Here is a 15,710-nt window from a genome sequence, read left to right as displayed (position 1 = left end):
ATCATCCCGAAGGAAGCATAGATGTCGTTGCTTGGAAGGGGCAACGTTCCAGGTGGGGCGTAGGGGCGGATAGCCAGGCAAAGCAGTCGCATGTCTTCCTCGGTGACGTTATCTGACAGGAGACATCCCGGTAGGCAGGGTAGGCCATGGTGAGGAGTTTAGGCATCTTCAGGTGCCTCAACATTGCCTCAATATCAGAATCGAGATCCACCTCCTTCAGCAAATCAAGGTCAGCGAATCTGGTTGGAGTCCAAGTTACCCCATTCAGCAAATGATGATACAGCTCTTCCTCAGATGGAGTTTTCGCCCTGTCTCTATCAACGGCAACCTCTTTCCCTTTTGACATCTTGGTCCTCTTTGTAGGAGCCTGCTCATCGCCACTCTCCTCGTCTGTGGCAACTGCTACACTTTTTCCTGCCCTCCTCTCCTGCTCTTTTGTCTTCTTTACAGCCAAGGTTTGCTGCCGAGAAGTCCTCGAGCCAGTCTGTTCCGAGGATAAATCTTTCTCTCTCAATGTCGATTCTCGTCTCTCCGCTTCTTGCTTCTCAGCATCCGACTTTCCCTAAGTTTTCTTAACCATTGGTACCTGAAAATTCCAAACTTGGAAAGGGATAAGTGGATGAACTTTGCAAAAGAAAATCACAAGAGTAAAATTCAATATTCAAAGAGGTTCTAGAACGAGAGGATTCTCTAATCAAACTTTTCAACACTTTAACATACTAACTTACCAACTAGTATACTCAATTTGGGTCAATTTTGAAAACCCCCAAATCCATGAACCCTAACTTTTGCCAAAGTTCAAATTAAACTCAATTTGTCCATTGATTGAACAACCCAACTTGATAGATAAGCTTTTCCTAGTATATTTTACCACAATCTAGCAAGAAAATGACCAAATTTCGATTTTCAAATTCTAGGGTTTATGGACCTACGAATTTGAATTTTAAAACTCAATACCTTGCTTTGGAAGAAATGAAATGGTGAGGAATAGACTACAGGGGCGAAAGCTTGGATTTAGTAACAAGAACTTGTTGATTTGGTTGAGGATTGAGAAAGTTAGGTTATTTTTGGTGTGGATGAGTTTGAAAGAGTATGAGAGTTTATGAGAGGTGGAGAGGGTGAGGAAGAGGAAATCGTGGATGTTGGGTAGGGTTGGAGGCGTTTGGGTTTGGTTTGTTTTAATTAAACCGGTTTTAAAACGAAGAAAATTTACCTGGACTGGCTCGGGAGCGACTTGAGGGTGTCGCTGCGGGACGTCGCTCCCGGGTCATTTCTTTGCGAGCGACCTAGCGGTGTCGCTCCGAAGACGTCGCTCCGAAATGGTTCTTCGCGAGCGACCTAGCTGTGTCGCTCCGAAGACGTCGCTCCCAGCTGGAGCGACTTCATGTGCTCGCTCTAGGAGGTCGCTCCCGGGTCGTCTTATTCGCGAGCGACTTGGCCTTGTCGCTGCGAGAGGTCGCTCTTGGGTTGTCTTATTCGCGAGCGACTTGGTCTTGTCGCTCCGAAGACGTCGCTCCCGGTCTATTTTTCGCGCACCCAGACGTCGCTCCCGGAGGGGTCGCTCCGGGCGCGTTTTCGTAGTTTCTACGCGAGCGACATCGGGGTGTCGCTCTGGTCAAGTCGCTCTGAAGGGTTGTCACAGCGACTTCACGGTGTCGCTCCGGTGCGGTCGCTCCGGTGCGGTCGCTCCCATGCACTGCTCGTCCAATGATCACCTTTATCACCTCTTTTTAGCTCCAAATGCACCCAATTGTCTCCAAGAATTCCACGTGATACTCCAATACCTGACAAAGACTCATGTATGCAAAATGCAACCTAAATATATCTAAATACTAGTCTATATGATCAAAATGCACATGAGTGAATGAATAAAACAATGGAAATATGCAAGATATGAGAGCCTCAAGGATTTTCTTACGCCACTGAAAAATGGTTTTCAGCTGCTTCTCTCTAACAGCTTTCTGGTTGGCCGGTACTTGTTTATTCATTTCAAGGCGTTGTCATTCGCACAACCTCACAAATTTACGGTATGGCCTATCAGGCATTGACATTGTCGATCCACTTCATCTTTAACACGAGACTGAAGAGCCGATAGCCTGAGCTTTTTCTCTTCAATCTGAAGCCGCAAAACAAGATCCGGCCTAATCCTTTTCTTTTCCAAGTTTGTTGCTAGTAGACCATTTATCTTTTTCAAACTGTCTGTTGTTTTTTTGTTAAAGAATTATGCACCTTCTTCACAGATCAGGTCTTTGATATCATAAGCTAATGTGAGATTGTTACTGGCATTGGCTGTTGCAGATCCATAAGTGTCATGTTTTTGAGTGAAAAAGGGAAAATCAAACAATGGTCCATGATATTTCCTGGCAGAGGCTGTATCCTTAGGCTGCTGGGGAGAGATTGCTTGTAGCGGAACATTAGATTGGCCTCCATCAGATGCAACAGCTTTTCCCTTATCAGCAATAGAATCACTTCTAGGAGTCTCTTGAGTACTAGCATCTGCTCCTTGGTCTGACTTAACTGGGAATGCATCAGTTTGTTGCTCCTCTTTCGTAACCGCATCAGTAGAAGCAGCTTCTTTTTCTAGATTTTGAAATAATTGGCTGTGGCCCGTCGCCAAAGGTACTTCTGTATCTCCACCATTATCTGCCTCTTTAGCAAAAATCTGTCCATTTGAAGAAGCAGCAGTCTTAGACTCTTTGCCAGACTCCAGTGACCTTGCTTGGTTTTCTACAGTTTTATTTGAAGATTTATCCTGAACATGAACTCTCACAGGAACTGCGTCTGTACTTCAAGCGGTGGTGGAGCAATAGATTTAAAAAGCTCCCGAGGCAAAGAACCTTCTCCTTTCTGCCAATTAAAAAGCAAAAGGAAAGAAAATCAAACAACGTGATTTGTAGAAAGGTTATGAAGTCAATGATACATCGCCAGCAACATATACATCAGAATAAATAATAATAAATGAAGAAACAGACAAAGGTAAACACCTTCAAACGACGAAATGCCAGTATCTGGGCTTTGAAAACATGGAGTTGTTGTTTGGTAAATCCTGATCGCTGCTGTGCTTGTTTGGTCCCCCGTCCACTCTGAAGGGAAGATTTACTAGGTTAACCCAGCGTCAGATAGAGCAGCTTTTGGACTGGGTGCATTCAGCTGCCTAGGCTGCTGCATTTGCAAATGCTCAGCAGAACCTAAACTTTTATTTGTAGACGCAATGTGATCCAAAACATGTGTCTCATTTGCAGACGTCTGCATGGAATTTCCTGAGGGCATCCCACTTGTAGGCTGAACTAAATGACGAGGATACAGTGGATTATCTCTCCCTTGGGCGGAGAAGGGATTCGCAGCAGGGTTCATCATTCTGGGACAGGAAGTCGAGGCAAATGAGCTGGTAGATATTGCATGTCTGGCCTTCCCTGATCCTGACTGCCCAGAGATATCACCAGCAGAGCTGGGACGAGGTGAGTTCTCCCCTGGAACACCTGAAGATGAAGATGGCTGGCTAGACACTGGGATGCTGACTGTGAACCCACACTGCCTTCGTTAGCTTTCTGTTGGGCAGCCATTCTTGCCTGGAGTATGTGCATCATTTGGCTGGCGTTGGCAGGATGCAAGAGATCAATATTACGCTCGCGCGCGCCCATGCCTGCATCACCTGCTACTGCTGTGAAAGCGCGAGTTGGTTGGTCCCCATATTATTGACACCCTGTGGTGCCTGCATAGGCCTAATGATATTTCCAGGCACTAGTTGTCCGGTTCCAACTTGCTGAGGATGAGGTTTTGTCTCGTTCCTTTGTTGAGGACCTGATTCCATCTGCCTTTCACCGCGAGTAAATTGTTCAGCAGATGGATTAGAAGGCCTGAGCCTGATTAGATGCCTGGATCTGCGGCATCGTGCCTTGCATGTTCAACATACCCATCCGTGCGTCTTGATCCTTAGATGAACCCAGCATTCCCATTCTAGCTTGCTGCTGTGCTTTTTGTTGCTGTGCCTGTAAAGCAAACTGAAGATACGCTTGCTGCATTGGATTAAAATTCTGCTGGCCCTCTTGGGAAGAACCCTGTTGTTGTTGTTGTGGTTGTGGTTGAGGAGAGTCAAATAATCTCCTAGGTTGCTGAGGGTGCTGCATAGAGCCAGACGAAGAACCAAAGTTGCCACCTCCCATCATCCCCTGAACCCCACCAGCATGATACGAAAACATGCCATCATTTGCCTCTGAGTTTCTCACCTGCTGCTGCTGCAATAATTTATTAGAGAATTCAGAGCAACTATTCGTTTGTACATATATATATTGGCAAATAGAGAATTCAAATAGCGTTACCCAACTAACTACGCAGCTTCAATTTAAATAAATTGGCAACTACTGAACTGAGAAACAGTTGAAACCCCCCCACTAAACTGAATAAAAGCAAGATTAAGGGACAAAAATTGGTAAACAACAAAGATCACTTTTCTCCTCTAAACGAACACAATCCACAATTCCAACATACTTTGCAACTTTCAGTTCATCTTAGTAACTCTTTACATGCCTAGACGCCAGCTGCTGCTGCTGTTGCTGTTGAACGGATGAAGAAGAAGAAGTCGGAGACGCCGCGGATGATGCGGAGTTGGTCCGACCAGCCGGACCCATGCCCGGATTCCGAGCGTAGCCTCCGCCACTGCCTCCAGATGCACGCACTTTCTTCGAGGAATCTGAGAGCAAACCAAATGCACAATACTAGAGAATAAGAAGACCAAAAGTTCAAAAACCCTGTATAAGGCCCATCGGTCCATAACTAGAATTTTGAAACATATTACCAAAATATCTTAAATTTTTAAGAGTTTGTTACTGTCAAGTCCCGCCAAGCAGACACGGAGAGAAGAAGAGCCGACGGAAGAGAAAAACGGCGATCTGATCGTCTTCTTATCCATCTATCAGCCAGTTCGTTAATCTCGCTATGTGAATCACATCGTCAACAATGAATTTTTCATCGAATCGTGAACTAGAATAGCCCTATTCTTTTGCGGGACGCAGTATCAGCGGCGAAAATCAAAATTTAACGAACAAAACAGAGAATTGCAAACGCTGCGTCCTTATATACTTCCTGCCGGCGACTGTCGCAAGTGATTTTTTCGGTGATTTCTTCGCCGCTGTAAAATGCAGCGTCTCCCGGACAATCTTGACGTGTGGTTTGCGTCAATCTTTTGACTCTGCATTTTAATTTATTGCTGACCTGTCCTTTAAAATTCTTTTATATTTTGGTGACGCACTGCGTCCAGCAAAAGAACAGGGCTATTCTTTTCGCTCGTTTCGTTTTCGATTTTGTTCGTTGTTAAGTTTTGAACCGGTCAGGATAGAGAGGTCCCCCGCTTCGATTTCCGGGCCTTAGCCTCCGCCTCTTTTGCATAATAACTCTATCAAAACTTTATCTACGTCGACATCACACCTAAAAAGTCAACTCTAAATAAGTTTGAAATATATTACAACATTCAACATTTAACAGATCATTTCGGTTCATCCGCGAACACTCTGAAAAATATGGGCTTTTAACAGATCAAGTTTTTTTCAGCCCAGTAATATCCAACATTTTCAAGCTCAAATGAATTTTTTCCTGTAACAAATACAACATCGCTTATACAAAAAATCCTTCTAGTCTCAATTCTCAAATAAAGCACATAATATTTCCGACATTTAGTATGCGGACGAGCGCGTACGTGGCTATATGACATATAAACAAATGTAAACGAAGAGTGGCACAAGGAAGGGATTACAACGGGAGTAATTATTAATTACTGAAGTGATTAGTGACTTTGGTAAACAAACATTGTTGCTACTTCAAATATGGCTTGTAGAAAGAAAAAAAAATCTGATATGGATCCTGTTCCGTTTCTTTATTAGTTTAACCTTTTTTCGCAATTCCGCAACATTTTAGGGAGTGGTCAGTAGAATTTTAAAAGAAGATATGTTATGATTAGGGAATTAAACGGTGAGGCCATCAAAGCCACATTGCTTGTAAATCAGAGCCTGCTTCCTCGGACTAATGCCTATCCCGCAATTCACTGATACCTGCATCAATACAATAATAATAATAAATGGAAAGTATTGAAGACATAAAGTGTTAAGTCCTAATAAGCACAAGATTAGGAGTTGTGGGAGTGGATTAAAGATAATGCAAAGTGCCTACGTGGTTCCTAGAAATAAATAAATCAAAAGTGAAGAAGAAGCAAATGCCAAAAGTAAACCAGAGTGGGACTAGTGGTGGTGGTGGCGTAGAAAGAATCTATTAACTTAACAACGAATCCTTCCTGTCCTCTTTTATTTTTACAGTCAGTTTTTTTTAACTGTTTGTGGTAAGTATCTTCTTACTCTGTTCACACTAGGCCAGATCCACAGTGGAGCTTAAGCTAAATCCTTTTCCGACAGAACTGAAAAAAAAAAGGAGACAACAGATATGTAAGAACCTGAACGCCTGGGGAATCGAAGTTCATGACTCGGATCTTAGCACTAACGTCTCCTTTAACAGTGAGCTCGACTCGGTCGTTTAACGAAGCCTCTTTGACTAGATCGGCCGCGTTGCCTTGCATAAGATTCACTCTATCTACAGCAATGGTCGCCTCCACGTTCCTCGTGCTGTGCGCGTCCTGGTAGAATCCAGGCACCGTCGCTCTCCCCAGTGGCAAGCCTTTGTACATCACCGTGAAGCTGGACTCGCCGTACCTGATCCCAACTTTGTTCGGGTTACCGGCGGTGAAGAGCAGGCGGATTGTGAAGGAGAGGGAGGCGGTGGTTGGATCCATAACGCTAGGGTTGGGATTATCCGGGGATGTGATTCCCATGTTCATCACTGCCACTTGCTGCAGATCGAACTGTGGTTTCTTCGGCTTCAACGCTAGCACCACGATCAGCACCACCGCGAGTACCACAAGCGCTAGGAAAGCGAGGAGGAGGAAGAGGCAGCAGCAGCATCCCTTGAGAGATGCTGATGAGGAGGAGGAGTAGCTCCGGTAATACGTTTGCTGATGCCTCACCGGAGGAGGTCCGTGATGAATGGGTGGAGGCATAACAGGTGAAAGCAGGAAGCTCCTTCCTACTCTCACTTCAATGGCGGTGCTGTGAAAGACAGAAGTTGAGCGAAAAAGAGAGAGAGAGAGAGATGGAGAGTTCCGCGTTATTGACGAATTAGTAGTCTTACAATATACGATTTTAACCACAAAAGGCAATAAATAAGATAAAGTAAGGCAATAAATCTATATATCTCTCATCCTAATCTTATTACACCGTCACCGAAATAGATTCTTCACAAATGATAAAATGATTGTTGCATAGTAAATAGCCAAAGTCATCACTTAGATTGAGAAAACTGAATATTTGTGGTGAGAAACAGATGATTTTATGTACTAGAAAACAAACGAGGATAGATAGAACTCGAATACAAACACAGGGTAAAACACAAGCAGTCTTCTTCTTTTGTTACAGAGAGGATATTTCTTGTATGAAAACGTTTTGGTTGCTTTGTGTTAAAGTTGACCTGATGCTGAAAGACACTACTTCACTGGACTTGTGATCCAAAGCACAGATGCCAACCTGTTTCTTTTACTGATTCTGGCTCATTCCCTCTTATCTTCCTCAATATCTTCTTCCGTGTCCGAGCCACTATCCTTCTCTAGCTTGACTAAGCTAATATCACCATCTTGCTTTCCCCCTGTCAAAGACTGAACTTCTTCGTTTTCTTCATCCACTTCTCCCGAATACGCATATCTGTCCAAACCATTACATTCACGTTAGCATCCATTTCACTCGGCACAATAAACTGGATTACTAACATCTAGCTCAGACTTCCATAAGACCAAGACAACTTGCTTATTGCTGGAACAGTTTTCATTTCAGTAACTCTTAGCTCGCAAAACCAAGCTTCTTGTTGGTATGCTACGCTAGACAGGTATCAAAACCAGTAAGTTGGTGTAACATACCTTTGAGAGTTCTGAGACGGGGTCCAGAGATAGCAAATAATGCATAGTAATACAAATGCAATAACATCCCAGAAGGCAGTTATAGTCCAAGCAGTTTGCCATCGTTCATTGAAAGGATCCGTTGCTTTAAAGTGCACCTGCAGGGGGCAAATCATCAGGCAAGCTGGATAACGTTCCGTTTAAGTTAGCTTGATTTCCACACCCGTTTTAGTTCATCCCAAATAATACGTTCACAAGGGCCTTGACTAGCCATTTCCTCAAGTAGGATATGAGTTTGCATTTTTACTACATCAGTATCAAGTAAGGCTTGACAGGATGGTACCTCATACACTATCCAAGCAACAGATGCAACAACCAAAACCGCAAGAGCATTTGAGAATTTCCGGTAAATATCCAACTTCACCGAGGTCCTCTTCATCTGCATAAGAATCAATCATAATGAAGTTGATAAAGCTAATCTATTGTATCTCGCCTAAAAACCTCAAAGATTCTGATCAAAGAGTAGCTAATTTGGAAAGAACGAGATACCTGTAACTGCTCCAGTGTTCTGGAAAGAGAGGTAAAGATCCACAATATGAGAAACGCATCCAGGAAGGCATCAGGCAGGACAAGAAAAAGCTTCGCTCTTCCAGACACATCATCAATTATACCAACATTCTCAGCTATATCAAGCATCTCAGAAGCTACAAAGTAAGTAACTCCAACAAGGAGAACTTTCGAGGTAAGACCACCAAGAGTAGACTTAACAACCCCAAACCCCATGGAAACACAAAGAATCAGAATCCGTGACACAGTCTTTCTGAAAGCACCAATAGTAACAACCCAAGTAGTAAGTGCCAAAGGCCTCTTCCCCGTATTATTAAAATTCGCATAGTCCAAGTACCAAAACACCATCTCAAGCAACCCAAGAACAACAACCACAGTTATACAATGCTGAAGCTGCAATATATCCTTCCTAAACCTCAAGTACTGGAAGAACCACAGGGCACTGAGCAGCAAATACGCAAACGACATGTACACATAGAACCTCATCAACGGAGCCATCCTACCGGGAAGATAGCCCTCAGGATTCTTCCAAACAGTCTTCCCAGTCATCTTGAGCCCCTTGAGCTTCGAATCACACGATATAAACAAGAGATTGTACATTCCAGTCTTCTTGATTCGAATCTCAGTGTCTTCCATCTTAGCAGACAGAGTCTTCCCTTTGAATCGGGCGCGCAAGAGGATAGGCCAATTGGGATCGCGTGCCGAAGGGATCCTAATGATCTCGCCTTGCTTGCAGCCTTGGAGCTTGGCCAGATCCGGAGTGCAGCAGATGGATCTCTGGCCGCCGTAAGCTGAGCCGCCGATGCTGTTGCGATCCGAGGCCTCGAAGATCACGGCTTGTACTAGGCCGTTACGTCCTTTTCGTTGTAAGTCGTTCGTTCTCCAGAGAGTGATGTTCTCGAACCTGCAACGAGATCAGGGATGATGGATGCGTACAGTCGTACAACAACGTGGAAAGCGAGAAATGTAGAAGAGAAGAAACCTGACGAAAGATCGGGAAGAGGCGAAGATTCCTTCGCTGCCGCCGTAGAGGAGGAGAGAGTTGCCGACATCGTGGAAGGGCTGGGAAGGGTAGATGTGGGCGGAGGATTCGGAGATTTTGAAGTGGAAAGAGAGAAGAAGTGGGAAGAGCAGAGAAAAGTGGATCAGCTTTCCCAAATCCATGGTCGCCATTATCGGGAAGGAGGAGGATTCTCCGGCGAAGTTATGGTAGCGGGAGAAGAAAGCAGGTGGTGAGTCGCTGTTCGTTCTTGCTGAGTTTTGGACCCACCTAATTGATCTAACCACTTATTATATAAAATATGGGCCTTAATGGGCCTTAGATCCGGCCCAGTGAATATATGTACAATAGTCAATGCCACAGACGCGAATTCGATCTATCGAAGAAAAACCGGTGGACTCTGCTGCTTCGTCGCGCTCCTCAGGAACAATCGGAACTAAGACGACTGAGTGAAATTAACAGATACAGACAAAACCTATATCGGATTGGATTGGAGTGTCGGAGAGACCGGAGAAGAGTTTTCTTTCATAGATCCACCCACAGGTTTCTCCTTTTTTCAGTTTCTTTTTCTATTTTCGGTGATAAATTCCTCCGATTTGATATGAAGACCCATGTGATTGGGTGTTCATCTGATCTGGTAGAACTTTAGAGAAAGTCTTAAACTTGAGTTCACTAATAATTGAATTTGTATTATTTCTAAATTTAGGAGCTTTAAAGGTCCTCTAATCATAGAGTTGACTGCCTGATGTTTCTGACGAGCAACAACTCATTAGCCTGATGGAAGCTGACGACGGTGGGAACAATTCTAGTCATGCTTCCAAACAACGTTTGCGTTGGACGCATGAGCTACATGAACGCTTCGTTGATGCCGTGGCTCAACTTGGTGGTCCTGACAGTGAGTTCCCTTTTTCTAGTAACCCTTGTCTGCTAATTTAGTAACTCATGTTCTTATGACAACATGTTTTGTAGTCATGAGAGGAACAGCCTATCTGTTTGGTTAGGGTTACTGATTATTTGTCTTTTTTTTCTTTCTTTCTTTGATGTTCAAAGGAGCTACACCTAAAGGCGTTCTTAGAGTGATGGGTGTACAAGGTTTAACTATATATCATGTCAAGAGTCACTTACAGGTATACTGAAGAGATTACAGTGTGTGGCCCTGTTTTATTCTCTCTTTCTCTTAAGTCTGAACCATGAATGCATCCCTTAGTTTCTTTTGCTGATCTTGCACATGTGTTTTGACTCAGAAATATCGTCTTGCAAAGTATCTGCCAGATTCGTCGTCTGAGGGTAGGTGGACATTTAATTCCTTTATTTTTCTCATGCTCACTGTCGCCTATTTGCCTGAAACTGGAGTTTGTTTAATTTTTCAGGGAAGAAAACCGATAAGAAAGAATCTGGAGATGTGCTCTCTGGGTTGGACGGTTCACCGTAAGTGAAGTTTCATTGTTTGAGTTGATTTGTGATGCTTCAGATTAAATGATCAGAAACAGGCTAACACTTTTCGATTACAGGGGAACACAGATAACTGAAGCCCTCAAGTTGCAGATGGAAGTTCAGAAACGATTGCACGAGCAACTAGAAGTAATGCCTTGACAATACTACTTTAAGAAATAATTAATCAGGAATAGCATTTACTTTGCATGAAGTATGACATTATTTTCTGTTTTGTAGGTGCAAAGACAGCTGCAACTCAGGATAGAAGCACAAGGGAAGTACTTAAAGAAGATAATTGAAGAGCAACAGCGACTCAGTGGAGCTCTTGGCGAATCCTCAGGCCCAGTAACAGGCGAATCAGATCCTGCAACCCCTGCCCCAACATCCGAGTTTCCCCTCCAGGGTAAATCTGGCAAAGAATGTGAGCCAGACAAGAGCCTTTCAGTTGACGAGTCTCATTCATCTTACCGGGAGGCACTGACACCAGACTCTGGGTGTAACGTTGGGTCTCAAGACGAGAGCGCAGGAGAAGAGAGATCATCAAAGAAGCCTAGATTGATGAGAGGAGGTGCAGCTGGTTATACGAATGAGATGGTAGTGGCGCACCCAATACTAGAATCAGGCATGAACGCTTCTTACCATCAGTCAGACCATGCTCTCGCCTTTGACCATCCATCTACATCACTGTTAGGGGCTGAAGATGGATTGGACAAGGTTTCTGAAGACGTTCTCTGAGTTGTGTGTATCAGGTGGCATCTGTAGTTGAGTGTATTACTTGTAGTTTTGTTGTCTATCTTTATTCCCAAAAGTTAGGAGTTTCCTCTTAGTGAGGTGATCACAACTCTCTGGTTATAGACATTGCCACTAGCATGAACAATGAATATATGTCGTGTTTTGCTGTAATTTGTTAAAAACACCAGTAAGTACTTTCTTACAACACAAGTGAAAGTTCTTCTGAAGCTATTTAGAAGAAAAAAGTGTTCTCCAAGGACATTTTTAACAAAAATAACATGTATATTTCACTAATAACATCGGTCGTGACTATCCAAACGAATGTAGTTTGCGTATCATCTACAATTTGGTTTATCATGTAATGAAGACCTCATCAAAAAAACGAAAGAAATAAACTTTGACGCATGTTACAAATACTCTTCAATAGAGACGCTAATTCTAAGGATTGATGTTGCATTCTCTGAGATAAACGTGCTGATAGTCGACGTGCTTTGACCAGATGCCTCGATATTTTGGAAGCCCAATCTCTAGCCATGGTTTGAGGTTGCCGTTATAGTGTACGACGGCTGCCCTCTCAATATCCCTCTGGTTCACACTTGGGTTGTATCCAAGGCCCAGAACGTGCCATCTCCGTTCCAGCGGGTATGTTCGTTTCCAAAATGTGATGAGACCAGGCGGCAACGTCCCTAGCTTCCATAATTCTCGGTCTTGATTCTGCAAAGTTCAAAACAGTTCATGTATAAAAGATCAACAAACATTCTTGAAGTCAAAGAAAGATGCAACCAAACCATAGCTGAAAATGTTTTCTGCGTACCAGATTTTGCCATCGATGGTAGACCTCTGTGATGTTTTGCCGCTTCCATTCGTCAAGGTCAAAAACATTCATACCATACGCCCATCCACAAGCACGAGGGTCAAAATTCTTGGAGATGAGTGGATTTGAGAAGTTCAGGTATCGGTCAAAGCGATGGAAGCTTTCCCCACAAGTCTCTACAGCACCGTTGACATTACCCTTCAGATCAACTGACCAAAGACCAGACAGGTCCTTCTGCACAACTATATCATCATCCAAGAAGAGCACCTTGCTGAGCTTTGGGAAGATCTCAGGCAAGTAAAAGCGAAGATGATTAAGGATAGACAAGTATTTTGGATTCCGGAACTTCAAGTTGGCATCTGAATTTGTATGGTGTGCCCTGAAGTAGTAGTCTATCATCGATCGAGAACTAAGCTGTTTGAGAACAGGACTGTAGCTTGAGTTCAGCCATGTAAATTCTTCAACGTTCTGAACCTGGATGGTGGCTTTGCCTGGTGGGTTGTTTAGGAACCACATCCTCATTGCCGCATAGTTGAGTCTGTCTGTGACGATGTGGAAGACATGCTTTGAGGGATGCTGCCAATTAACCAATATAGCCGTAAGTTTTAACAGAAAGAAACACATTTAACAGTTCAAACAGACGAATATAGTTAATTCTTACCTTTGCATTGGTTACGGTAGAGTTAACAACAACTGATGCAGCCAAAACATTATCAGAGAAGAGGGCATAGTGATAAAGCTGATTATCTTCTAGTTTCTCCTGATTCCGGAATTGTTGTTGAGACGAATTCAAAGCATAATAATCGGTAGTGAGGCGCAGAGGGAGGCAGTGAAGGCCCTTTGGAATCGTCTTGGCAGTCAGTTGCGTCAAGAACATGGTTTGCTTCTTATGGACTCGTAGCTGCTCCTCTGCCGAGTGGAGCATTGCACGTAGCTTCTTCACTACCGTGGAACAGTCATCTTGGATCTGCTTGCCTTTGGCCAACGTTTGCTCCATTGCTTTCAGCTTTTCTATAGCACTGAGTTTAAAAAAAATATGCCAGAGACATTAGTCACAGGAAGAAACTTTCATTTTTAACTGGTCATTAACCACACTTCCAAGGACACTTACTTGTTTGGGAGATCCGAATCGTTGGAGGCATCTAAGACAGCCCGTTGGACTTCTTTAACACGGAGACGAAGCTCTCTCACAAAATGGGGATTAGCCTTGGCAGCTGGAAGTGAAAGATAAACCTTTGCCCTAATCAGCTGATCTTTAAGATGCCTCACCTGAGAATCAGGCATCACCACATTTCCTCTCTCTTTCTCAGCAGAATCTTTAGGCTCTTGCTCATCAACCTTTTCAGGGGTTTTCTGGGTCAACTGAACATGCATCTTTTCCTACAAGATGATGAGATCGGTACAGATGGTAAGATCGACATCAGCACACAACTTAATGAGAGTACATAGATCATTTAGGGTCAACAACATTTATGGGGCTAGCAGGCAATTAATTAGATTAGCAGCCACCACAAGAACAAGTTACACTATCAAGCATACAGTCAAGTCTGGAGTCTAAAAATGAGGAAGCTCCAATGAAATTCAATGTCAGTTATTGCATACTCTCCCCCTGGAGGAGTTCTAATCGACCTAAAAGGATAAGTCTGACAGCATTCATATAAAAAACGTACTCTATTCTGAGAGGTGTTAGAAGAAACGTGCATGTCATTTGGCTTATCCATCTCCGAAGCTGCATGAGTGAGTTGTTGGATGGGATTGACAGTTTGAGACTGAGTTTCATCGTCGGTGGCCGAAAGAACACGAGCAGAGAACTGGTCCCTAGTTTCTGAAAAAAGGGAATAGCTTTGTGAGAACTAAACTCGTAAAAAGTTAAAAACTTTAAAAAAAAAAAAAGGGAGAGGATAATAACTTGTGGATAGGATACCTTGCCTCCGCGAAGAATCAGAGTCTTGCGTGGAATAGACTACACCCACGACGTCTCTTCTCACCACCGCCGGAGATTTCTATACACAATTGGAACAAAGAGATTATTAAGAAGACGAGGAGGCGATGATACGAGAGAAAGCTTTTACCCTTGGAAGCAGATTCAAACGGTTTCCATCGGAATTGAAAGTCTGAATCAAGAAACACTAAAGCGTTAAAAAAAAAAGTAAAACTTTGAAGAACACATCAATGGAGGGGAAGAGAAGGATACTAACCAGAGCAGTTACTTCATCGAGAAAATCTCGTTTAGCTACAGAATCAAACACAGAGAAGTTAGAATGCGACCAAATCGATGCAAAATCGGAGAAGAGAAAGAGAGAGGGGAAACTGACAAGATGGGGTCGTGAAGGAGGCGGAGGGATCGGTGTAGAGGAGGATAGGAGCAGCGACGGTGAGGAGCAATAAGAAAAGAACGAGGTTTCGGATCGTCACCATTGTCGTCGTCTTCGCGGTCGCATCAAGATCAAGAGAGATTGGAGCATCAATGTGCGGACTGTGAAATGTGAATGAATGATTGTTTTTAGAGAGAGAACCAGGTGAAAACTAGCTGTTTTTTTAAGACGGTTTTACCCTTTTAACTCGGTTTAGAGTTAATTATTAAGCATTCATCAATTGTTTTCGTTTCTTTCAAATCATTCAGCAATTAATATTAGTTAAGTAGGCCTCTAACTATATGATGTTTAATTAGTATTTCGAATGATAATGATGTTTTTAAGGAAGGAGAATTGTGTGGTTCAGATTCAATAAACATACAGCTCACTTAATTAACTAAACCGACACAATCTTAGTTGGCATATATAACTACTATACACTTTCTTGAATTCAAAGTCTCAAAAATTCAAGAAATACAATAGAGGACTTGACAAGGACTTCAAAGTTCTAACATAATGTTTTCTCATCATTCCATGTGAGATCTGATCTCCAAAGGTTTAGCCTTTTGTAGTCCCAGTTAGGTTCTAATGTCATCTTAAAACTTTTAACTTGACCAACTCTATCAAACTCCCAACACATTTGGCTCAACTTCCTTTCCATCCAGAAGGAACATGCCCAAGTCTATCTGAGCTAAAGCTTCAGGATTCAGACCAAGCGCCTAATGATGCACAAGACGGTGGCATTAGTGTTGCTAGTTAGTGTATAATGTAAGAGGGAGTAGAGGAAGTTGAGATTGCAAACCAGTGTCAAGGTTTCCGAGATTATTGTGTCTTCACTAAATCTTGTTTTTTGCCCACAAGGAACTTGAGGGTCATCACACC

The 15,710-nt window shown here is 43.2% G+C and overlaps 5 protein-coding genes across 9 annotated transcripts; 1 reads left to right on the top strand and 4 right to left on the bottom strand.

The window, feature by feature from the left end:
- Positions 1-2,728: 2,728 nt before the first annotated feature.
- Positions 2,729-4,911, bottom strand: LOC106301912 (ATP-dependent helicase BRM-like). 4 transcript variants are annotated; one of them, XM_013738398.1, is made up of 4 exons: positions 4,796-4,911; positions 4,524-4,690; positions 2,985-4,229; positions 2,729-2,847 (listed from the first exon to the last, which is right to left on the bottom strand). In XM_013738398.1, the coding sequence occupies exons 2-3, from the start codon at positions 4,626-4,628 to the stop codon at positions 3,849-3,851; spliced, it is 486 nt and encodes a 161-aa protein (XP_013593852.1). In that variant the 5' UTR covers positions 4,629-4,690; positions 4,796-4,911; the 3' UTR covers positions 2,729-2,847; positions 2,985-3,848. The 4 variants fall into 4 exon arrangements, 3 of the variants coding, with proteins under 3 accessions (XP_013593852.1, XP_013593851.1, XP_013593850.1); XM_013738397.1 differs by having other exon boundaries at positions 2,985-4,232; positions 4,796-4,910; XM_013738396.1 differs by having other exon boundaries at positions 2,985-4,235; positions 4,796-4,909.
- An 831-nt stretch (positions 4,912-5,742) lies between these two features.
- On the bottom strand, positions 5,743-7,221 carry LOC106306417. The gene is made up of 2 exons (XM_013743030.1): positions 6,440-7,221; positions 5,743-6,044 (listed from the first exon to the last, which is right to left on the bottom strand). The coding sequence occupies exons 1-2, from the start codon at positions 7,037-7,039 to the stop codon at positions 5,958-5,960; spliced, it is 687 nt and encodes a 228-aa protein (XP_013598484.1). The 5' UTR covers positions 7,040-7,221; the 3' UTR covers positions 5,743-5,957.
- An 87-nt stretch (positions 7,222-7,308) lies between these two features.
- Positions 7,309-9,738, bottom strand: LOC106306416 (transmembrane protein 87A). The gene is made up of 5 exons (XM_013743029.1): positions 9,477-9,738; positions 8,477-9,398; positions 8,271-8,366; positions 7,949-8,085; positions 7,309-7,736 (listed from the first exon to the last, which is right to left on the bottom strand). The coding sequence occupies exons 1-5, from the start codon at positions 9,665-9,667 to the stop codon at positions 7,586-7,588; spliced, it is 1,497 nt and encodes a 498-aa protein (XP_013598483.1). The 5' UTR covers positions 9,668-9,738; the 3' UTR covers positions 7,309-7,585.
- Positions 9,739-9,848: 110 nt separating this feature from the next.
- On the top strand, positions 9,849-11,891 carry LOC106306170 (protein PHR1-LIKE 1-like). 2 transcript variants are annotated; one of them, XM_013742670.1, is made up of 7 exons: positions 9,849-10,037; positions 10,227-10,389; positions 10,545-10,621; positions 10,739-10,781; positions 10,865-10,922; positions 11,006-11,075; positions 11,166-11,891. In XM_013742670.1, exons 2-7 carry the CDS (start codon positions 10,272-10,274, stop codon positions 11,661-11,663), a joined length of 864 nt encoding a protein of 287 aa, XP_013598124.1. In that variant the 5' UTR covers positions 9,849-10,037; positions 10,227-10,271; the 3' UTR covers positions 11,664-11,891. The 2 variants fall into 2 exon arrangements, with proteins under 2 accessions (XP_013598124.1, XP_013598125.1); XM_013742671.1 differs by having other exon boundaries at positions 9,863-10,037; positions 10,201-10,389.
- A 30-nt stretch (positions 11,892-11,921) lies between these two features.
- Positions 11,922-15,025, bottom strand: LOC106306169 (probable galacturonosyltransferase 4). Its single transcript, XM_013742669.1, has 9 exons — positions 14,790-15,025; positions 14,673-14,707; positions 14,547-14,588; positions 14,399-14,477; positions 14,145-14,299; positions 13,586-13,854; positions 13,136-13,493; positions 12,475-13,050; positions 11,922-12,374 (listed from the first exon to the last, which is right to left on the bottom strand). The coding sequence occupies exons 1-9, from the start codon at positions 14,890-14,892 to the stop codon at positions 12,099-12,101; spliced, it is 1,893 nt and encodes a 630-aa protein (XP_013598123.1). The 5' UTR covers positions 14,893-15,025; the 3' UTR covers positions 11,922-12,098.
- Between the last annotated feature and the right edge of the window lie 685 nt (positions 15,026-15,710).

The sequence above is a fragment of the Brassica oleracea genome, chromosome C7 (genome assembly GCF_000695525.1).
Source record: "Brassica oleracea var. oleracea cultivar TO1000 chromosome C7, BOL, whole genome shotgun sequence".
NCBI classification, from domain to species: domain Eukaryota; kingdom Viridiplantae; phylum Streptophyta; class Magnoliopsida; order Brassicales; family Brassicaceae; genus Brassica; species Brassica oleracea.
The sequence above is the reverse complement of the archived record's forward strand: the minus strand, read 5'-3'. Positions and strand labels throughout refer to the sequence as shown.